Source organism: Hypanus sabinus, chromosome 8 (assembly GCF_030144855.1).
Source record: "Hypanus sabinus isolate sHypSab1 chromosome 8, sHypSab1.hap1, whole genome shotgun sequence".
Classification (NCBI taxonomy): Eukaryota; Metazoa; Chordata; class Chondrichthyes; order Myliobatiformes; family Dasyatidae; genus Hypanus; species Hypanus sabinus.
In genome coordinates this window covers 58,706,143-58,730,872 of record NC_082713.1, presented here as the reverse complement: position 1 = coordinate 58,730,872, position 24,730 = coordinate 58,706,143, and the positions used below count along the sequence as shown (strand labels likewise).

Genomic DNA, 24,730 nt, shown 5'->3' with positions numbered 1-24,730 from the left:
TTTCATCAATCAACATCTCTGATTTTTAACTGGCACAGAGCCTCGGACTATCATTCTTTAATAAATGGAATGAGTATGTCTCTTTACTGGTGAAACTGATGTTGGGAAGAATGTGTCAGATCATAGTCTACAAAATGTTAATGGTGTGAATAAGTGAAGCAAATACTATGTTTCATATTTTGCTTTTTGTATTAATTTATTTCATAAATGAGAAAATTATATACACTCTACGATTACGATTTGGTTAACATATAGTGAACAAAGGAAAGCCACCCTGTTCCATCATCTGAGTTGCCAGCCTTCCTGTTTGTAACATGTCATTAAGAATTGATAAGTGAGACACATCAATACACCTACAAAATAATGGCTATCTCATTCTATTTAATGATTAAAATATATGCTTTACTTCATGTTTCAGAACACCTAAATGTTATTGGAGAGCCATCAAGCTTCCTTGGATTGGAACTTCCTTTATACTCTTTTTTTTAATACTGATGTATACACTGAAATGGTGAACATCTGACATGTTTAAATGCTGCTAGGTCACTGGTGATCTTCATTAAGGTGAAATAGTTCAGGGCCATTGATTGCTTGTCTAGTGATCCTTAGCTATTGTTGATTCTGGATCAGGATGAATTATATTTTTCAGTTTCCTGTGAAACTGTATTGTTTATTTTTCCATTTTCAGAGATGAGCTTTGGTGTATTTGAACTAGCTTTCAGAACAGAATCCAGATTAGTAGTTGTTTGTAGAAAATCACATGCTCAAGTGGTTGCTGCATCCAAGGAACTGAAGAATCAAACTGCAGTAAAAAATATGCCTATTTAATACAATCATTGAGCATTGTGTTCTTTAGCATGTCGTGGAGAGAAGTCTCTGACTGATTTTTTTTTAGTCACCAGGGAAAAGCCCAGTAGGCAGGGAAAAAAAACAATCGCAAGGGCATTCATGGCCTTTGCGCATTCTCCCTGTCCGATATGATTAAATTTGGACGTGTAGCTGTCTGGTTACATCTTCTTTTCAGTGCTCATCTATGGTGTGTGGAAAGGTGATGTGATCTGTGCACATACTTCTCTGCATTTGGATGTAAGTTTCAATTTGCCAATCTGCTTGTGACTTTATGTCACCAAACATCTATACTCTGGTGTGCAAAGATCTGTGATTGCCCACCCACAGAGAGGGGAGTATGGAAGTGTGCTCCGAGGTTACAGAAATGCAACTAATATAGTACATTTTTCTGAGAGGCAGCTCTGATAGGAATAGTACACGTGATTACTTGTGTCGAACCCTAAGCTACTCCGGCAGTGAAAAATAGTCTTGCATGGAAGATGGAAACAAATTTTCAGATTAAGGGCTATATGTCTGGAGATCAATAAATTTATGAAGTAGATTGTAATTGATTTATGTTGTGGATGCACGGTAAGATTTTGAACGCTAAAGGGATCAAGGATATGCTGATCAAACATGAGGAACAGAAACAACCTTAATCTTATCACAAGGCTGAGCAAGACTGAAGGGCTGTATGACCTGCTCCTGCTTTTGCTTATGGTTTTTACCACAAGGTATAAAATACAGAAGGAATCATACAGGCTTTGGAGGGAGGACGCTCCGCAGACACATGGGGAAGATCTCTATTGCACTTGGCTTGAAATACACATAAGCAGTTACTTTTGCTCCAGAAACTAGGAGTGCTGTGAACCATAAACATAATGAAGCATTGATTTAAAAAGACAAGTTTGCGAATTTAAAAAAAATCATGATTAGGTTGCTTAATTAGTGTCTCATCTTATTTTCTCTAGTCATTTCAGTACATTAATGCCCTAGGTTGTGCATATACTGAATGGTGACTTGATGCAAATGAAAATGCACTTTGAAAGTTTCCAGTTTTCTAAAATTCATGCAGAGTATGTAAAAAGAAAACACATTGCCTCAACCATTTTACTAAGCTTTTGGATAATGCTGCTATGACAGCTGCTGTTGCACATAAACAGTGACAAAGCAGCATATAAAAATTCAACACCCAATTGCACACCCTTCCACCTTAAACCAAACTCAGACTTAATTTTGCATACAATAGTCACATTTGCCTATATTATTCAATCTTCCATTTTGCATTCAATTAGGCTGCATTTGAAATGGACCTTGAAATGCAAGTTAACTGTGGAGAAAGGACCTCTTGGCTCATGAGTGACAAAAGGCCATTTCACGCTCATGAAAGAGCCCTGTATGTAATTCATCGCAGCTAGAGTATGACTTCTATATCCCACTATAGGCGCTAACAGGGTTGCTATGGGGATGCTAAAGGAACAGTTTGAATGTGCAAATGCTTCATTGCAGCTCAGGGGTTTCACTATCTGAAACAAGACTTGCTCAGAAACAATGCTCACTTTTCCACTAATGTTTAACATACTTGTAATACTTCTGTGTTGTATGGATAAGTCATTCAACTAAATCAAAGCATTTCTCACTCACATTGCCATCCTTATATAATGCAGATTTAAAGATTTAAAATGATAGTACTCCTTCCCATTTGAAAAGGTAAAATATTCATCTGAAAGGGTGTCAGCTGTTATGAAACAATAATACACAGAATTCAAGATGAGACAATTATATTCACTTCACACTTCTTCTAATATCTATTAAGTATTAACAATTGACAAGGTTTTCAAAATCCAGCTTTGGGATATTTTGAATCTATATATAGTGGATTCTATAGCAGTAATCGTAAAAGGTCTTATAGAACTCTAAAATAATAGTAAAACCTTCTTTCCTTCATGGTATTGTTCATTTTTTTCACAACTATTCCAAATATTTATTGGCTCTTATTGCCTCATTTTATGAAATCTACCCCCTGCTGCCCTAGCCCTACAACCTTGTAATTTTATCGGACAGCATTTTTGGAATTAAACAAGCTGTGTACTTGTTAGCAAGAATAAATTAATATGGGAATCCCAAATTCAGAGGGAGGATTAAATGACAAAATGGATACTTAGAAATTTTTTAGGCTAATTATTGAGAGAGCTGCTTGCTGTTTATTTCATCATCCCTGTGACATGTTAATATAAGTTACATCTGATAAGCACTGTGTGGAAATTGCAAGGTGTCTTAAACTCTGGTAAAGTTCCCCACATTCTTCAGATTCCTGCAAATGCCAGCTTTTCCCATAGAGGGAGTGAAGTCCAAGATCTGTGGTGCTCCTGGTACTAAACCAGAGCTTGAGAGTTTGTTTTTTTTGTTTTCCAAGACAGAATGGAAACTTGGCCATAAAACAATGTTTTAAACGTTGGTAGCAAGCAAAACCTGATTTGCTTGAGAACTTATCTGAATCTAGTAACAGGCTGCTTTCTCATTTCCAAAAAACACACATTGAAAGGGAAACAGAGAGAGCAAAAAGGACAGAGTTTGTTTCTCAACTATCTTTTTTTTCATAATGTAAAGCCAATCAGGGATGCCCTACACATTCCAGTAAAAATATACTGTATTTTTACATGAGGAATGTGGCTTTGGTATTTAAAAACAGCCTAGAACACAATAGGCAACATCTAAAAATAGAAGCATATTTTATCATCTATAGCAACGCACTAGGGCTTCAGTAGTCTGTACTTTTCTTTCATGACTGTACAGGAACAAAGATGGTATTTCTCACCTACTCCCAAAGGGAATATGCATCAAATAGATCACATGTTCAAAGTTCAAAGTGAATTTACCATCAAAGTACATATATGTCACCATATACAACCCTGAATTCATTTCCTTGTGGGCATTCACAGTAAATACAAGGAAGACAATAGAATTAATGAAAGACTGCACCCAACAGGACAGACAACAATCAATGTACAAAAACAAACTATGCAAATACGAAAAGAAAGATAAAATAATAACAATAAACAAACAAGCAATAAATATCAAGAACACAAGATGACGAAAATGATGGGGCAAATGAAGCTGAGTGAAGTTACCCCTCTAATTCAACAGCCTGATGGTTGAGGGGTAATAACTGTTCCTGAATCTGGTGTTGTGGGTCCTGAGGTTCCCGTCCTTCCTCGTGGCAGCAGTGAGAAGAGAACATGGCCTGGGGGTCCTTGATGATGCATGCCACTTTCCTGTGACAGTGCTCCATGTAGATGTGCTCATTGGTGGGTAAGGCTTTACTTATGATGGATGGGGCTGTATCCACTACCTTCTGTAAGTTTTTCTGTGCAAGGACATTGATGTTTCCATACCAGGCCGTAATGCAACCAGTCAATATACTCTCCACCAAACACCTATAACAGTTTGTCAGTTTTAGATGACATGCCGAATCTTCACAAACTTCTAAGAAAGTAGAGGTGCTGGTGCTTTCTTTGTACTGGCACTTATGAGCTGGACCCAGGTCAGATCCTCTGAAATGATAGCACTGAGGAAGTTAAAGTTGCTCTCTCCACCTCTGATTCCCCCAAAGAGGCCAAGCTCATGGACCTCTGGATACCTTCTCCTAAAGTCAAAAATCATATCCTTGGTCTTGCTGACATTGAGTGAAGGTTGTTGTTGTGACACAACTTAGCCGGATTTTCAGTCTCCCTCCTATATGCTGATTCGTCACAATCTTTGATTTGGCCAATGACAGTGGTGTTGTTTGTTAACTTAACTATAGCATTGGAGCTGTGCTTAGCCTCACAGTCAAAAGTAGAAAGCAAGTACAGCGGGGAGTGAAGCATACAGCCTTGTGGAGTACCTGTGCTGAGAAGATAGGGGAGGAGGTTTTGAGCCTTGCTGGAAGAAGCACCCAGGACCTCTTTAAAACCTACAAAATTAATATCAAATCACACTATATACATGTGCACATTGTGCCACTGGAGCCTCATTCACAGCTTAGTTCCAGTGTATTCCATCCTGTAAATATTTTCATACTCAGTCCTCAGGTAATGCCTACCAGCATTAGTCATTCCATGCTTGAGTTTTGTCTGGTACATGATATACACTCGCCTACTGTGTACAATTATATTCAGGTCGTTTAGACTGTTCAATCACATTGTAACTCAATGAAATTACCTGAATTGTCAACACCTGACTGACCCTAAAAGTGGCTGAACAAGTAGATAGAATGGTAAAGAACACATATGTCATGCTTGCCTTTATTAGACAACTTACTGAGTTCAAGAATCAGGTTTGCTGTCTTATAAAGCTCTGGCTATGGAAAGGGTGCAAGTTTATCAGGATGCTGCCTCGATTAAAAGGCAGTGATTTATAAAATTGTGAGAGGCAGAGAGTAGACAACCAATAACAGAGGCATTTTTGAAACTTTTAGATAGGCAAATGAAAATGCAGAGACTGGAAAGTGCCAACTATGTACAGGCATAAAGAAATTGGTGTAATTAGCTTAACAGTACAGTAAAACACTATGGGCTGAAGGGCCTGTTTCTGTACTGTACTATTCTATATGGTTCTTATGTGAAGGTTAGGGCTATGGCAAAGAAGTGTTCCCAGTCTAACATCACACCTGAACAAAGTTAAGTGATTGCTTTTTTGCCATAAATCTACCACAACATTGTCTTGGATCAATCATGGGGTAGCAGAAGCCTTTCTGTTGTCAGGCTGTCAGAAGTCAAAGAAAACTGTCTAGAGAAAAATGCTGTGTCGAGAGCTTAACTAGCAAAGAGACAGAGCTATGAATTTAGAAAGGCCCTTCTCTAAATAATTGCGAAACTGTTTGGCTAGGTTGAGGTTGGTTATTGCCAGGAACTCCAGGAGATAATCGTGAATCAGGAATAAGATATCATCTCACATTTCCTTGCGTACAGGTGAGCACATTCCATCTGTTCATTATTTGTTTAGGGTGGTAGACAGATTTTATAAATATACAACAAGAATTTTGCTTTTAAAATCAGGTCTTCAATCTTTGCATTAATGCTTGTGGCAGATATACCCAACTTATTCTTTATAAATGCAATCACCATTTCAAAAGAGGTCAATCAACAAAAAGAATGAGTGCCTCGTTATCTTTTAAATCTTCATGTTATAGTCCAAATAACTTTCACCAAGCTTATTTCATTCAACAAATACTATCGCAAAATGGTAAATAAGCAAAAGTAAAGAGTATAAGAACAAATTCTTCAATAGACTGGTGAGAGCAATTATATAAAGACATTGAGCCTGTGAAGAGATTACAGCCAGCATCTTCATTATAGTCATGAGAAACTCTTCAAATGCTGGATATCCAAAGCAACATACCGAAAATGCTGGAGGAACTCAGCACGTCAGGCAGTATCTATGGAAATGAATAAACAGGCGAGTTTTGAAACAAAACCCTTCCTCAGGGCTGGAAAGGAAGAGGGAAGACAACAGAATAAAAAGGCGGGGCAAGGAGAAGGAGGGTAGCTACATGGTGATAGGTGAAGCCAGGTAGGTAGGAAAGGTAAAGTGCTAGAGAGGTGATGTTTCAAGTGTTTAATTATGCTGTGCAATGAAATATTTAACTTCCTCATTTGTTAAAAGTGAACTTTGCTAATTTCACTAATTATACACCATTATCATAACTCAGTGCTAAAGATATTACAACTTGCATAAAACTTTCAGCGAAGTTAAAACATTAAAGCAGATTTATTAAATATTTTCCAAAGTTTGGTACTTGGCAGTGATATCAGCCATTGAACTTTTTAGATGCGTGCTTCATGTTCAAGAAAACCTAGGGATACTTTGTTCTCTTCATTTGATGTTTCCATTTAAGTGTTTAAGAGTGAATTTATGGGTGGTAAAGGAGCCGAGGCACAATAAAAGAGAAGTAAACAAACAAACAAAGGAAGTCTAGGAAAGGAAGAAGCAGTCCACAATCAAAGTTTGTGTTTATTTCATATCAGCTGTAATGAGACACAAAATCTGGGTTCAACATGTGCATGAAGATCTTTCCTGTGGGAAAGTACAAACAAGCTTACAGAGAAAATTCCCTCAATGTGTTTACTCTGTAAATGTAGATTTAAAATAATATCTGTAGCGGAACTGCAGATATTGACAGTGAAGCTTTGCCATGTGTCATCTGTGTTTAATGGGTTTTACATTGCTCTGTTTGCTATCTTCAATCAATGCACCTTTAATTTACTTTAATATTTCAATTCAATTTATAACTAATGGTGTGGTGAATTTTTAAATGTCAAAGAACGAAAATTAACACATACATTAACTTTTTCTAAAACTGGCAACACACGTCTTATATAAAATACTGTCCCATTCGCTCAGTAATGTCAGCAACACATCTGCTTCCAACAGCATTACATTCCAGTGTTACTGTTTTCTGTCTATCACACAGTGCACTTTATTAGATAGTTCCTAAGTTGCTGAAGATGGTTGAAGGCAAGTTTTGGTGTTGAGAAGATAAAATTACTTTAGGCACCACTTCTGTCATTTGAATTGAAAGTCTAACAGTCCATGGGCTAGATGGATGACAGCGTGTGATCAAGAGGCCAAGATAATGAAATGAAGAATTTAAAACTGCTTCCTTAATTTGTTTCATTGCCTAAAACAACCAAACAGAAGAGCAGAAACCTGAAACTACATTTTAATATACAGAAAAGCCAAAATCATCCAGTCCTCTAATCTACAGCTCTCACCTGAATTCTCCATGTATGCCCTGAATTCACTTCTTTGGATAAAGTCTATGCTTACCTTGTACTGTTGCTGTTGTGTCAAGCTGAGTTCCACAGTGTTCACCTTCCAGCTCAGGAATTACTGCATCTAAGAATAAGGAGATTCAATCAGGTGATATCTTTTTCAATTGACTTTAAATTACTTTTAAAAAGTCACCATCATTTTTGTGCTGTAATATAATAAGTCAGCTCAAAAAGGAGTGTTTTTGGTTGTAAGCTTTCTTATCATGTGATCACTAATGAGCAAAAGGGTTTAGTTCCAACAGTTCAGTAACTCTATTAACCTCTGATCCCATCAAATCCACAATGTGCATAATGTTCCGTGGCTAATTTTTACACACATCAGAATGTGTGTGACTATAATTAAAATGTGTTCATTATGCATAATGAAAAGCTATAACACAATTTGGAAATTAGTCCAAGCCATGTGCAAAAATCATTTAATTCATTTGTTATTATCTTCACACCGTGTGGTTTCCGGTGTGGCTACAGTTGGATGATGGGATTCAATCCTGGAGGATGAGTCACTACATTGGTTTAATCCACTAAATGGACTAAATATTCTAGCTTTAATAGAAGGCAGGCCAAGATTGAAGCTAAAATTGAACTTCTATAATCGTGGACAGCACTTATATCAAAGCATTACTAGCATATTTTTGTTCAAGGATTATGTGGCCTCAAAGCCTACTATTTAGTTTCCATGCACAAAGACAACTCTTCAGTGTTCATTCATCAGCCCATTTGCTTAATCTGCACTTTCTGGCTTTTTATGCTGTAATGTTTAATTAAAAAGAAAATTCTATGTTTATTTGCACCTGACAATATAATCAGGGGAACAAATCAACATATTACACTCCCTCATGTCAGCTGTTTGTACAAATCCACCATCCATAACTGAGTAATCAATCATGATACAACCCCTTATGTAAGGCTATGGAACGAGCTCTCCCCATTTCCCCCACAGCAACAGAAAATCAATGACCTTAAATTTATATTCAGTAATGAACTTTGGAAAGCTCAGTGTCATGGTTCAGTTAAACATTAAACTTAATTTGCCAAATAAACAACTCCATATGGCTAGCATGTTAATAGTTAAATTATGTTATCTGAAGCTTGATCTGTCCTCTGTTTGTATTTCCACAAAGGAAAATAAAAGCTTCCACAATGCAAAAGGAAGAAATTGATTCACTTCTTCAACAACGATTTGCATTTGTGGTAGCCACCCATGTCTGTACATGATGGATAGTGTTGGAGCAAAGTGCTCCCTTTGGCTTTTGATAAATTCCCACTGAATTCAAACTTAAAATGAAAACTGAGCAGGGTCTGAAGTAAAATATTCTGCATTTTCTTTAAAGAGTATATGTTCCTAATTGTCAGACACTCATTTTAATCGAACATTAACCAGGTTATTCACATGAACTATCCTTTCATCCCCCTGATTATAATCTGTAAAGATATTTTAAATCAATATTTCATCAGTTCGAACTGTAAACTATAGTAGTTTATTTTTCTTCACATTTCTTACGTTTCCACCCAGAAAAACAACATTAAATGAAAAGAAATGAAAGTATACCATTAAGCACCCTGAGACTTTCTGTGGATGTGGCCTGTTGTAAAGCTTGTTCCACTTGTTCTCGTCGCTTTGATTCAAATTCAAGTGCTTCCTGTAATTTCCTTTTCGCCTTTTTCTCTTTCTTCAGTCGTTTCTGAATTGTTGCTGGAATTGTATAGATACATAACAAATGAATCTATGTCATTATTTTGCTCACAAAATACAGCTGCATGACATCAATTTCCATGTTGTTTTATACTCTGTATATAAAATACTACAATACAAAAATCTGTGCTGAACTTGCTGCCTTAAATTTTCATTGAATAAAATGCAGCACTTTATGAGAAGTGGTTTATATTTAAAATTTTATCCTTAAGAACTTCAGGTTACTTTTGTTTGAACCATTTTAACTATAACTTTATGTTAGATAATTCAATTATTTGCAGAATTATGCAACTTTACCAAAATTGTCATGATGTAATTCTGTACAGGCAAATATTTCGAAATTAGACTGCACCTGCTTATGGAGCATTAAAGCAGTGTTGCAGTTAATACTAACAGCAGATGAGGCTCACTACTAAGCAATGCAAAATCAGCCAAGGGCAAGTATGCACCACAATACTGTGTTTTATTTTACTTCTTGTGAAATCTCCCGGAATCAAAGATGATGCATCTCCCTTCTGGCTTTGAGGATTCTGAGGTAGCTAACAAGGCCAATGTGGGTTCTGTATGTACTTCCACAGATGTGACAAATATTGGATGGGTAAGCACACTCCTTCCGCCATTGGTGCAGGGCTCGTGTATTTCCGACGCATGGACAGGGATCTCAACACCTTCCAGCAAGCATATTCTTCACATAGGACGGCATTGGCAGTGGATTCCAGGAGTCAGTAGGGATGATGTATTTCTTCAAGGATACTGCATACATTATTTCAAATCTTTTTCTCAATCCTCATGTTAATCTCTTCCAAGGACAGCGCTTGATGGTCAAGAAAGAGCTGTGCTCCTAATCTCATCTTCCATCATTTGGTCCATAATGCTGGGATGTGGCTCTTAAAGTACATCTCAGTCTAGCTTCAATGTCCTGAAACTTTCAGTCTCTACCAGACAGGCAGTTCCAGACCCTACCCCACAGCTCTCCAGATTAAATCCAGTTTTCTCCCAAAAAGGAGCACTAAAATATGACATAAATGGTTGCTAGAGAGACCTGCCTAAATTTAATAATAGTTGATACCAATTTACTTTTCAGGAATCGCAAAAGGGCATCAGTCACTAAAGGACACACTCATTCTGCCAACTATTATGTGGCATTACAGACATGGCTGGCTCAAGGAGTGTGCCTTTAGGAGAAAGGGACTAGAAGGGAGAGGAAGAGTGCTCTAAAATTTTCTGAAGGGATTGGTGAACGGCTGGTCAATGAGATGGTCACCGTATGGGAAATCCAGGTGGCCTACCTAGGTTACTATGAGCAGTGCCTACAGTAAGAGGCAGCTCCTGTTGTCTCCTCCAAGAATGAGAATCCCTGCACAAGGAGGCAGTGTCACAAGAAATTTCATGATGGGATATCATGAAACTAAGGTAAGTGGCAGGAATTTAAACATATTATACCTGTCTACTGGAAATAACATTAAATAATCTTATATAGACACATTCATCCAGAAAGAGATTCAAATACAGTTAATCTCACAAGACACTGCTACATCCACACCACTCACATGACATGTCCTTTCCTGCAACTCACCCAGCCACGGGCTTTCTGACCCTCTCTGCTGCTCCAAGCCGCAACATGAAAGCTAATGAAAAAGTTATTCAATGATCTTATTCATTTCGCCCTAAACAGTAAAGAGCAGGATAGGAATCCACCATGCTAGAAGCGGCACTCTTGAGTTTAGCACCTCACCAGGCAGGAGGTAACACATTCTCTTGCCAGAGTGCAACTCTTCTCACAAGCAGACACAATATGGAATCCTGTAGGTATACTTACTGCCAGCCCTCAAATTCACTACTGCGTCTGTTTTGTATCACCACAGAGGTGTCTTGCATGCAGCTTTTATGTCTAACTTACGTATTTTATTATACAATGGCCTCCAGTTTTCCTCCTCCAGGAAACACAGCAGAGGAGGGAAGGAGAAGGAGAAGCGGGATTTGAGCAACAATGATGAATTCTGTCCATCTTTGTGCACCAAACCTCAGAGCACCATGGGCAAAGGAGATAGGGAAAGCATGTGCCCTGAGGAAATGCAACGGTGGACTACATTCCACAAAGGGTGTGTGGACATCAAGTGCAATGGTCACGGTGTGCATGAGGAGGCCGAGTCAATTCATCTGAGTTGCTCAGACAAGGATCACAATTGAGATTTCTTCTTGACCAGCTGAAACTGATGTACATCAGGATGGTTTGTATATTCAGGCTTGTATGGTTTGATACAGGACTCTTTCGCAAGGTCTGCAGAAAGAGTCTAACTCTATGAACTCACAAGAATTTATGCAGAACCTGGAGCCAGCATGGCTGGTATGGATGAGTTGAGCCCATTTCATGCTGTATTGCTCTATAACTGTATGAGGCCATGTTCTCAGTTTGAGATTTGATAATCTCTTTTGCAAAGGCTCCAGTCCTGCCACATAGCACTTACTGATATAGCTGACAACTGTCACAGAGTTACAGATGCGGGTCGTGTGATAATATTCTGCTTCCATATCACCTTTATCCAGGTGAAGGTCTTCCACTAGGGACCAGATTGAGGCTCTATTGGAAACAGTGATATGCCAACAGAGAACAGCTTGCTGTCCTCATTGGGCAGCAAGGTTGCTATTGAAAATGGACACAGGATGCTATCCAAGAACAGTTTACAGATCTCCAGGAGCAAAGGGATGTTGCACATGAGCTGGGAGGTGCCAAGTGTGAGCAGATTGTTCCCCTACAAGGCCAAAGATCTGGCAAGCATGACATCTTCTCTTTTCTTCAGGACCTGAGATCCTTTTCCCGTTCATGCACCTCTGCTACTTTAAGCAGATCACACTGTGAATTGTCAGCTATAAATACAAATAGCAGGACCCAGGGCCCTGCAATTCGGGGTGTGTCGGCTGAGTCAGCTCTGGTTTGGAGCTTGCAATACTGGTACTGCAGTTTGAGCACTAGCAGATTACTGTATCATTGTCTACCTACTCCCCTGACATCTTGACGTATCCCCTTACAGGGACAGCATCTCACCTCCCAATACAACTTCTCAACCAATACACTCACCTGTGCCTCACAAACAGCCTTCCTAAATGAATCTCTCACTTGTCTGGACCTGCAGTCCAAAATTGGCCTACTAAAGTGTTTGAAGGGCACCTGCATGGACGTGAGAAGAAAGGGAGAAGACTGGCAGCGACCTGTCTGTGGCAACAGAGGAGTACCACAGCACAACACTTTTAAATATGCCCTTGATAGTTTTCAAATCAAAAGGATTGCTTCAGTGTATCTTATTAGCCAGAAATGTGAAATAATTCAACTGATGTCACAGTTACATTGTTACCCTGGTGACGGATGAGAATGACCTCCAATGTAACACCAAGCATCTCCTCAGGATGCTTCTCCCCACTTGCCATCTTCTGAGCAAGGGAATCCCATATCATTGAAGAACTGAGGAAGGCACTTCACAAGGGAAAATGTTTGCTCACTGTGGTCTGTTCTCCAAGGGCTCCCGTTTATATACAGAAACAGTAGGGACAAGGACAGGTGAGTACACACCAATCGGAAGTGAGCATTGCATAGGATGTGTGACACTGAAATGAAATGTAATGCTTCTACTGCTGAGACTTCAGGTTTTCTCTACTAAAATGGTCAATTGACTGAATGATTTGATCTGAATCACACATAAAAGTCCATGACTGCTTTATCATCATTAAATGAGTGTAGACTTAATTTTCTTGTTAGCCCCCCAGTGTATCTCCCTCTCCAGCACATGCAAATGGTGATATGCATTATTTTCAGTTACTCTGTCTACAATGGTGAACAACAGACAGACAAGTTCTCAACTAATGAACTGGAAGTGGGAACAAACCCTGAAGTCCTGAATGCAGGGTTTAGAATAGTTCAATTGTATGTGTGGTTAATGTCAAATGATCTACCGTGGCTTCAGATGCTCTTCAGGCATGTCCGCTTCTGATGAAAGTTTATTTTATATCTAAGTCTGAGGGCTTTAAGAAGATACATTCATTAGGAAATACAGTGTACAGAGTACCAGAGTACCACACCACTTAATTAATTGAATCAGAAAGTCATTCACTAGTGTCATACATATTTCATGTAGACATGTGAATTCACTGAGAAAATGTCACATAATTTGCACTGGAGTCTATGATGGCTTAGACAGTTTATGAGATTATGAGGGAATCCCCAGACATTGCCTCCGTCCTTTTCTCAATAGTAAGATGAAGCTGAAGACGTTGAGTAGGAACATTCTCCAGAGCGTTCACCAACTGGCTACGCCTCTTCCACTTGTTGGTCTTCTGTATTGCTTCCTATTTCTTGGGATTAAATAACTTTGTGCTCTTCTCTGGCACTTTGTAACAGTGTGATACACCCTGCATTACCTCTATTGCAAAGATTTGCAGCTTGGTTTACACTGCTGTAAATCCTCTATACCTGCAGCTCACCGCCAAACTGATATGGGCAACAGAATCTGATGTTTAGGGCATCAACATTCTCTAATCTGGCTCTGGAATTTGTGTGGCTGTCAATGGGTCACCACTCAGTTTGTATGCTTGGAATGCAAACAGCTCTGAGAAATCACTGGCATCCCCACGCCTCCTTCCTCAGGGTAGCGTTGGCCACCGAAAACATCAAGCAATGTGAAATCCCGAGGACTAAATGGTCAGAAAACATTGTCCTTCGACAACCAACTAGAACTTCAGGAGTGGAAACTCTACGGTTATTCAAGGACACTCTCATGACAAAATACAGGTACATGCACTCAAGAACCATCAAGGAGTTAAGATTCAAAGTACATTTATTATCACAGTATGTATAAATGATGCAAATTTGAGGATTGATTGCATACAGGAAAAGCAAGAAACTCGAAGATTGTTTCTGATGTTGGGCAAGTCCAGAACGAGGGGTCACAGTTTAAGGATAAAGGGGAAGCCTTTTAGGACTGAGATGAGGAAAAATTTTAGTAGCTTCAGAGAGGTTGGAGAGATTTACCAGGAAGCTACCTGGATGAGAGAGCATGTCTTATGATGACAAGGGTTTTTCTCTTTGCAGTGAAGGAAGATAAGAGGTGCCTTGTTAGGGGTGTATGATAAGGGGCATTGATCAAGTGGATAACCAGAGACATTTTATATGAGGAGATGTAATTTTAAAGTGATTGGAGAAAATTATAGCAGGGTGTCAGAGTTAACTTCTTTACACAGACTGGTGGGTGTGAGGGATGCCTGGCCAGGGGTGGTATGATAGAAGAATGGAGGGCTCTAAAAGAAGGGAAAGGCGAGATTGATCTTAAAGTAGGTTTAAGATTTAGAATATTGAGGGGGGGGATCTTATTGAAATGTATAAAATTCTAAAGGGATTGGACAGGCTAGATGCAGGAAGATTGTTTCCGATGTTGGGGAAGTCCAGAACCAGGGGTCACAGTTTAAGGATAAAGGGGAAGCCTTTTAGGACCGAGATGAGGAAAAACTTCTTCACACAGAGAGTGGTGAATCTGTGGAATTCTCTGCCACAGGAAACAGTTGAGGCCAGTTCATTGGCTATATTTAAGAGGAAGTTAGATATGGCCCTTGTGGCTAAAGGGATCAGGGTTATGGAGAGAAAGCAGGTACAGGGTTCTGAGCTGGATGATCAGCCATGATCATACTGAATGGTGGTGCAGGCTCGAAGGGCCAAATGGCCTACCCCTGCATCTATTTTCTATGTTTCTATGAAAGAACCCAATTAATAAAATAAAGTCCAACCCCCCAATATGCACAGAGACAGAGAAAAAAACACAAATCATGTAAACAATAGTAACAAGCAACAACAGCAGCATTCTGAATCAAAATGATCCAAATCCCCAGAGCAGCCCAGAGTAGGCCCAAAGCCTCAGTATTGAGTTCAACATATTAGCAGGGCAAATCACCCCAAAATTCACCGACATGAAGCATAGCAGCTCGGGCGGTCTCACAGCCTGAGTGTCGCAGAGAATGGAGCCCCCAGGCTATCTGGGCTGCCGTTTAAATAGTCTGACAGCTATTCGTACCTTGCATTAGGACTTGGATTCCACAGCAGCAAGTTGTTCTATGCCTAGAACATGCCGACAGCAATTCACTTCAGGCATATAGAAGCCATTCTTGACCTCTCCAAAGTGGCTCAGTGCCCAGAGTGATCCAACCTCGCCCGACTCTCAATACCCTGCCTTTTCAGTCTACCTGTGCTGTGCATTTAAATTGTACAAACAGAAGATCTTGCCTAGCATTAGGACCCAGGCTTTACCGTGGCAAATCACTCTGGGCCTAGGATGTGCTACACAGCGATTTGCTTCAGACCTAGATTTCAGTGCTGAAGAAGCCGTTCTTGACCTCTCTAAATGAGCTTGGCATTTAGAACAATCTTCCCTCACACCCAGGTTCATTGGATGGGTGTTGGACCTCCTCTGCCTCATCATCTGCTCACTGAATCATTCACTCCAACCCGTACAGCTTCATCTCCAAGTGCACTGATTTCGTAGCGCAGCAGCAGGGCACATCCCTTGAATTCGTTTTGCTTTCACTCACCTTTTCATTGTTTGCGGTGATAGTTTACAACAATGTACTTCAAAAGAAGCGTTCTTAGTAATATTTTTAATTGAATTTCTTTGAAATCAACTCGAATTGGGGATGGGTCATAGCCCAGATATATATTAATGGTTGGAAGAGTTTGCAGGGTTAGGGAAGAACAATGCCATTAAGGGTTTTAAAAATAAGAGTGTTTCTTGAAACTGATTAGAAACAGAAACAGTGAAATCAGGATGATCATATCATCCTTGCAATCAAATCTCATTACTTCCTGTATTAACTTTTAAAAATGTGATCAAATCCAGCACTGCCAACTGATACAACACCCCTGACACCAGAATGCTGAGATTTCAAGAAGCACATTACAATTCAACAGATTACAAATTTCAGTCTGTGATCATGTGCAAGGTTAACAGTGAATACAGATTTGTTTCATCATGGCAATTAAAGTTCCATCTTATGTTCATTTCCCCATGCTTACACTTCAGGCTCATCCTTCATGTACAGTCAGCCCTCCATATCCGTGGGTTCCACATCCCCAGATTCAACCAACCATGGATCGAAAATATTCAAAATAAAATTCCAGGAAGTTCCAAAAAGCAAAAGTTGAATTTGCTGCACGCCGAGCACTACGCTGAATCCACGCGAATGAAGTGATGTGTAGGCTTACCCTGCTGTAGCCTCCCGCCATTTCACAGATCCTCAGTCTCTCTCCTGCACTCGTTGTTTGAGCATTGTTCGCCTCGCGTCTCGTTTGTTTGCTACTTGTGTTGTGTGTACCCTTTGTTTCTGTGAAAAAACGGCTCCTAAAAAGCAATTAAGTGGTCAAAGCAATTCCTCAAAGGCTAAGAGCGTAAAGTGCTATCTCTTGCCCGAGAACATAATAATCTTAGATCTTTTGAAAAGGGCATGTCACTTGCCGAAGTGAGCCGTAAGGTCGGTAAGAACGAATCGAGCATTGGCACAATGAAGCAGAAAGAAGCTGAAATTTGAAATTTGTGGAGGTGTTAGTGCTACCCCTACAATGGCAAAAATGGTCTCTCTGGTTCATGATAAAGTGCTTGCAAAGACAGAAAGCATTAAGTGTGTGGCTAGAGGACATGTCAGAGAAGCATATCCCTGTTGACGGCAAAATTATGCGTGAAAAGCACTTAGCCTCTATGAGCACTACTGTGAGGGGGTTGAAGAGAGTGAGAGGAAGGAGTTTAAGGCTAGTAAGGGATGGCTGGCTAGATATGTAAAGTGCTACAGCCTCAAGAACTTAAAGATCACGGGAGAATCAGTACTGGCTGATGCCGAGGCAACATCAGCTTTCCCAGAGGAGCTAAAGAAACTCATAAGCAATAAGTAATAAGATTACTTATAAGTAATCTAGAGATGATTTAAAGTATATGGGAGGATGTGCAAATACTACGCCATTTCATATAAGGGACCTGAGCATCCATGGGGGGTCCTGGAACCAATCCCCTGCGGATACCGAGGGACGACTGTAATTCCTCTGACTTCCTGCCTGAACTTCGGTGACATGGTAAAGGGCAGCAGAATCAAACTTAAGTTCCTCCTAATAATATTACCAAGCTGGAAATTTTCATTTGAGTTCACTGTGGAGTGAGTGCAAGAGATCGCAGCACTTCCAATGGGGCAGCCCGTGGGACGAGTGCAGCAAATCCAGCAGCATTCAGCTTGTTTTATACAGAAAGCACATAGCCAGTACAGATATCCAAACAACAGCACAGAGCAGCTGAAATCTGCATCTGAAGTTTTGCTGAGCTGTAAATCTCTCATTCACCAAAATGACCGTCCAACCATTGTACCACAAGGATTTCAATCTTAAGCTAAAATACCAATATTAATGTTTTTGGTGATAACTAATTGATTGTACAATTACAGCAAACCTCATCCTCCAAATATTAACCATGGCCAACCAATAAGCATGACAGGGTACATGAATTATCTCCCATACTGCAACATGTATTGTCTAATGCTAGCAATTTCTATGGCTTTAATTAATATCCATTACTTAAATAGAATTACATTTACATGGAAGAATGCTTTTAATGAGCTGCCTGGATCCATTAGTGATTCAGGCACAGTTCTTTATGCACATATTGAAGAGTCTTTACGCACAGTAGGATATATTCTTCTGGTACAAATATTAGTGAAACTAGCCAGTGAATCCAAAATGTCAGCAAGCGTGACTGGAGTAAAAAATGTTGAAAATGTTTGTATCCATGGTTCTTTGCTCCCTTGTGTGTTGGAGCAGCTCTGGTGAAGTCCCATTAAATCTTTCACTAGCATCAAAGAATGAATTTAAATCATTGAGTCGCTGGTCAACTTGTCACTTCTGCTCTAGACTTGACAGAATACAAGTGCCACTTCTAGCTTCCAGAATGCACAGTGATAATCCTGTAATTCTAAAACTCATACTGATTCAGCGAGCGCTTCGACTGATGGATGCTCATGCTACTTAAAAGTATTTGGAAGAGGTCAAAATACCTTCCCTCTAGCTGTGTAGTTTTTGACCACAGATTTTATAAAGAGCACTGAAATGGAAATCTTAGACAAACATAATTATTTGCGAATTGTGGAACAAGTCCTTAAAGCTAGAAATTGCTTGCTGCAAATGAAAATGACATCATAATCACCCTGACCACAGGGTGAATGAAATGAGTTCCCCTTCAGCATCACCAAGCAGTAAAATCTGAAGGTTCAAGACGTGAAATTTTACTAAATAGAGCTCTGTTATGTTGGCTGGTAAATATGCACATAGATTTCTTCAAATAAGGTCAATGGCATAAATGAGAACCAATCAGAGATCAATAGTTCAATGTACTTTCTTTGCATCTTGATTCTTTAGACGCAAGTGTATTTTTAAATGATACTGACTGCAGCTTGTATATTTGACCAATTATCAATAGATCCCTGTTTGCAATCCCTTCAACCCCACCCTATCCTTATCATAATCTCTCAAGCAGACTCCAGTAAGCATAGTGAGTTTATTTTTTGCCAATGTGTCCCTCAGTCAGCTGGGTAAGATCTTGAAACTCAATTACAATTGATGGCCACAGTAGCACTAGTGAACCTTAATGGGTATCTTGGAATGTCCCAGCAGATATAGTTGCCTCAGAACTGATGCAAGAAAGGTTTACAGGTGTTATGTTTTGAAATTCCAGTAGTGAATTGAAAGAAAAACATGCAAGCCAGGAAATAAATTTACTTAGTTTTACTTTAGTGAGGTGCTAACATATAACATGGTGGTGTAACGACCTATGCCATTCACATACTTCTTACAAATAACCCATAATGAATTATGTGAATGAAGAATGCTTAAACAAACACTATATTTACAATATTATATAACCATATAACAATTACAGCATGGAAACGGGCCATCTCGGCCCTTCTAGTCCATGCTGAATGCTTACTCTCACCTAGTCCCACCTAACTGCACTCAGCCCATAACCCTCCATTCCTTTCCTGTCCATATACCTATCCAATTTTTTTAAATGAGAAAATCCAACCTGCCTCTACCACTTCAACTGGAAGCTCGGTCCACACAGCTACCACTCTCTGAATAAAGAAGTTTCCCCTCGTGTTTTTGCCCCTTAACTCTCAACTCGTGTCCTCTTGTTTGAATCTTCCCTACTCTCAATGGAAAAAGCCTATCTACGTCAACTCTATCTATCCCCCTCTTAATTTTAAATACCTCTATCAAGTCCCCCTCAACGCTCCAAAGAATAAAGACCTAACTTGTTCAACCTTTTTTCTGTAACTTAGGTGCTGAAACCCAGGTAACATTCTAATAAATCTCCTCTGTACTCTCTAATTTGTTGAAGCTTTCCCATAATTTGGTGACCAGAGCTGTACACAATACTCCAAATTTGGCCTCACCAATGCCTTGGACAATTTTAACATTACATCCCAACTCCTATACTCAATGCTCTGATTTATAAAGGTCAACATACCAAAAGCTTTCTTCACCACCCTATCCACATGAGATTCTACCTTCAGGGAACTATGCACCATTATTCCTAGATCACTCTGTTCTACTGCATTCCTCAATGCCCTACCATTTACCATGTATGTCCTATTTTGATTATTCCTACCAAAATGTAGCACCTCACACTTATCAGCATTAAACTACATCTGCCATCTTTCAGCCCACTCTTCTAGCTGGCCTAAATTACTGGCCTATATTACTCAAATAATGCTAAAATATTAAATACATTACGCTCCTCCCTGCTTAGCGATAAACTTCAAATCAATATTGAATGCATCTCAACTCAAATATGTAACAGATTGCTCTCTAGTATTTTTACTAGCCTCCTCCATGCTGCATGGTGGTTGTAGGAGGTGCCTCTTGGACTGCAGGAAGTGAGTCTGCACACCTTTCTTTTGAACATGTTAGCATCCCGAACAGTGCACGGCAAGCTGCTCGATCTGCTGTCTATCCCAAGCCACCAGACAAAGCTTCGAGCCAATGCTTTCATTTTGACCACGCCCAGATGACTGATATGTAGCTTCTCCAACACATTAACTCTCAGCTAGGATGGTTCAACAACTCCCAATTCTCGTATAAGGCAATATTTGTGAAGGACAAGTTCATCCCAGCATGAGTAAAAATGGGGAACTGGAATTACTGCTGCACATTCCAGCCATTTTGGGTTGCCATGTAGACTTGAGACAGTATTGGGCCTTTTCTAGTTTCCCTTTGGATCATCTCTGTTGTATTAAGATGACTTTCAATTTGCATTAAGGAAACTACATCAAGAGAAGTGTCCCCTTTTGTAAAAGTTTCCAGGTATTGCCTCTAAGTGGGACAATCTATCAGCATATCTATAACTGGTCATCCTCTTGAATTTGATGATTTATTTGTGTCCTCCAAGAAACAGACCCCATCTCGTCACTCATGCTGCTGCTGGTGGAACACCCTTCTGCCGACTGAAAATGGACACCAGTGCTTGGTGATCAGTAATGAAGGTAAATTCTCTCCAATACGAGCACAGCTTGAAATGTTTTATACTCCAAATCAGACTCAAGGCCTCTCTGTCAATCTGTTTATAATTCTTCTCTGGAGTAGAAAAGCTGTGGAGCATTCACTAACATCACAGATAACATATGACATGACTGTATCTACATACCATAAAGCAAGGTTTCACAGGATGACGTGGATTATAATGTGTGAGTATAATTTCTGATGTCACCATCTCCTTTGTTTTTCAGAAAGCCACTTCACACTGCTTTGTCCAGTGCCATTTCTTCCCAGTAATGAGTTCAAGGGGTGGAGCACAGTAGCCAGGTTTGGCTGGAACCTGTTATAGTAATTGACAAATCCTAAACAGAACCCCAACAGTGACAGGTCCTTTGGCCTTGGGGCATCCACTGCTTAAATTTCCCAACACACTTGTGTCAACTTGTGCACCAGTGGTGTGACCACTCCAAGTGTTGCGTGGTTTAAGGAATTCACTCTTGTGTAGTGCTCTGTGCCCATAATCTTCTTATCTTTTTAACAGTGCCTTGAGATTTTGGAGACGTTCCTTGTTATCCTCACCTGTAGCAATGACATCATCCAGGTAACACTTGGCCACCTCGCAACACCTAGTCGGTAGATCTTTGGCAGAATGCAACTGCAGATGTTACTCCAAATATAAGCCTATTGTCATGATAAAGCCCTTTGGGAGTGTTTATGGTATGAAACACTTTGGATCTTCTTCCACCTCCATCTGTAGGTAGACTTAGCTAAGTCCACTTCACTGAAGGATGGTTCTGTTAGAAAAGTTTACAAAGGTATGCTCTATCCTGGGAAGAGGGTATTGATCTACTTTCAGTACTGGGTTGATGGTGACCTTAAAACACCACAGACCCTGACAGACCCATCCTTCCTGGCTACTGGGACCAGTGGCACTTCTCATGGCTCCACTCAAACTTGGAAATAATTCCTTCAGTCTCTATGTGATCAAGCTCATTGGCTACTTTATCATGGATTATATAAGAAACTGGACTTGCTTTGGAAAACATTGGTGTAGCATTTTTATTTAACACTATTTTACCCTTGATATATTTGAGTTTTCTAATGTCATTCTTGACCATTGTTGTGGCATCATTCAGTACCTTTCTTAATTTACTTTCAGGTGACTCTGTTGCAGGGGTGCGGCTTGCAAATGGTGGATGGATCTTCAATCAATTTGTAATTGCCTCAGCCAATCACGGCCGCACAATGTTAACCCTTCTAACTTTACCACATACAAGCCCAATGCGGCTTGTTGGATGTTGTACTTCACCACTACCAATGGCATTCCCACATGAATTACCTCTACTCCAGTATAAGTATTTAGTTGGATATCTGTAGCCTTCAGTTTATTACCTTTATAATGCCACTCAAACTCATTTTATGTAATTACTACAACAGTCGAGCCAGTGTCCAATTCCATTTAAAATAATTTGCCGTTCACTTCTGGTGTAAGTCATATTGCATGTCTCTAGTTAGTTTTCACATTGTAAATCTAAAAGGTAGCCAGCTCTGTGTCACTCTCATCATTATCAGATTTTTCATCAACAGCATGCTGATTAGCGCCCTTTTTGAAATTGCAACTTTTTAAAAATTTTTGTCTCTTCACTGTGCAGTCCATTTATTGTCTGCCAACATGCTCTTTGAATGTGTCCGACTATGCTGCCCTTTCTGAAAGTTTTGCCTTTAAATCTGCATTGGTCCGGTGTACGTGCGCCCTGCCACAATGGCTACCTAATTTGTTCTGCCAGGCAGGTTTCTGTTTAGACATTGCAATTTCATTCACGCTCACTTTCATTCCTGATTGAAACTCACTCGCATCTCTGGCTGCTGCTTCCATTGATATAACAACTTCAACTGCTCTTTTTGATGCGAGTTGTATTTCAGTTAGGAGCAGTTTTTGAATGCTTTCTTGAAAGATTCCACAAACTAAATGATCTTCCAGTGCTTTATTAAGCCCATCACTGAACTGCCAATGTTCAGACAATTTCTCAACTCAAATATGTAGCATATTATTTTGATCCGCTCCATTATTTTGATCCGCTGATCTATCCCATGCCACCAGACAAAGCTTTGAGCTGATGCCTTCAATTTCTCCATGCCTCAATGACCAGTATGTAGCTCCTCCAACACTTCTGCTCTTGGAATGGATGGATAAAAACAAGTCTCAATCCCCACATAAGGCAACCCTTTCAAGGAGCAGTTCATGCTGGTGTTGGTAAAAGTGGGGGAGCTGGAATTCATGCCGTACATTCCAGCCATTTTGGGTTGCCATGTAGACCTGAGACAGTGATGGGTCTTTTCTGGTTTCCCTTTGGATTATCTCTACCATAAGAGGAGACTTTTGATTTGCGTTACGAAAAGGAGTGTCCTCTTTAGTAAATTTTTCAGGTAATTCCTTTTCCAAAGGTAAACGGAACAATTCATCAACATTTCCATTAGTCCTCTTGAATTCAACCTTGTACTTGTGTCCTCCTAGAAACAGAGCCCATCTCTGCATTCATGCTGCTGCTCTTAAGAGAACACCTGTCTGTGGATAAAAATGGACACTGGCGTTGGTGGTATTAATGAAGGTAAACTCTCTCCCATACAAGTACTGGCTGAAATGTTTTACACCCCAAACCAGACTCTAGGCCTCTATCAACCTGTGAATAGTTTTCTCTGCAGTAGTAAGAGAATGTGATGTATGGGCTACGGGATGTTCACTTCCATCACTGATAGCATGTGGCATGAGTGCCCCTATAACACAAAGCGAGGTTTCACAGGCAAGTTTCACTGGACGTTGTGGTTCATAATGTGTGAGTACAGTCTCTGACGTTACCATTTACTTTATCTTTTTGAAAGTCACCTCACACTGCTTTGTCCATTGCCATTTCTTCTGGATCTGTAGTGATAAATTCAAGAAGTGGAGCACAGTAGCTGGGTTTGATGGGAACGTGTTATAGTATCTAACAAATCCTAAAAAGGACTGCACCATTGCTTGAATTTTCTCAGGCACTTGTGCAATCTTTGTATGTTGATGGTGTGACCACAAAAAGTGATGCTTGGCTTAAAGAATTCACCATTGTCGTGTTGGCTCTGAATCCATAATCTTCTAATCTTTTTAATGCTGCTTTGAGATTTTGCAATGTTTCTCATCAACTTCACTGGTAAAAATGATGTCACCCAGGTTACACTGAGTGCCTGGACACCCTTGCAGCACCTGGTCCATGAATTTCAGCCAGAGTGCACGTTTCGATGCTACTCCAAAAATAAGCCTATTATTAAGCGATAATGCCCTGTGTGAGTTTTTATGCAGAGAAACTTTTTGGACTCCCTGTCATCTGTTGGTAAGCCTCAGATGGGGTGTATGGGGTGTCAGGGAGGGGTAGCACCTCTGGTGGGGGAACATGTCGTGTCCTTTTTAGTCGGTTTGTCCACCTTTGGTCCCCACCTGGTACTCCGCTCTCACCTGTGGCTCCCTGTAGCTGTTTGCATGTGACAGCGGCCATACCCCGGGCAATGGCTTCGACAAGCTGGCTAAATCAGGTGAGGGTAGCCTACAGGTCTCAAACCCTCAGTGAGATAGGGAGTTGTCCATCCCAACATGTGAAGGCAGACTCCGGCGGATTGAGTGGACGAGACCAATGGAAGGTCCAACGGTGAAGAAGACAGTCTCTGTAAGCGTCGTGGAATGCGTAGAGCTCGACAAGACACAGAAGATGTCCTGGTCATCCACAGCGTCTAGTCCCATCTCCAGCTGTCTTGACTCTTGTCTTGCCACTGGATCCAGATGGAAATTGGGAAGAGAGAGTGAGGCTGACACTGCGTAACTCT

General features: G+C 40.1%; 1 protein-coding gene across 5 annotated transcripts in view; it reads right to left on the bottom strand.

Moving 5' to 3' along the window:
- Positions 1-24,730, bottom strand: part of dacha (dachshund a) — a 375,715-nt gene that overhangs the window by 22,680 nt on the left and 328,305 nt on the right. For all 5 annotated transcript variants that reach the window (XM_059977288.1, XM_059977289.1, XM_059977292.1 and 2 more), the window contains 2 exons: positions 9,193-9,336; positions 7,639-7,707 (listed from right to left, as the gene is read on the bottom strand). In XM_059977288.1, coding sequence (XP_059833271.1) covers positions 7,639-7,707; positions 9,193-9,336 — 213 coding nt within the window. The remainder of the gene's footprint in view (positions 1-7,638; positions 7,708-9,192; positions 9,337-24,730) is intronic.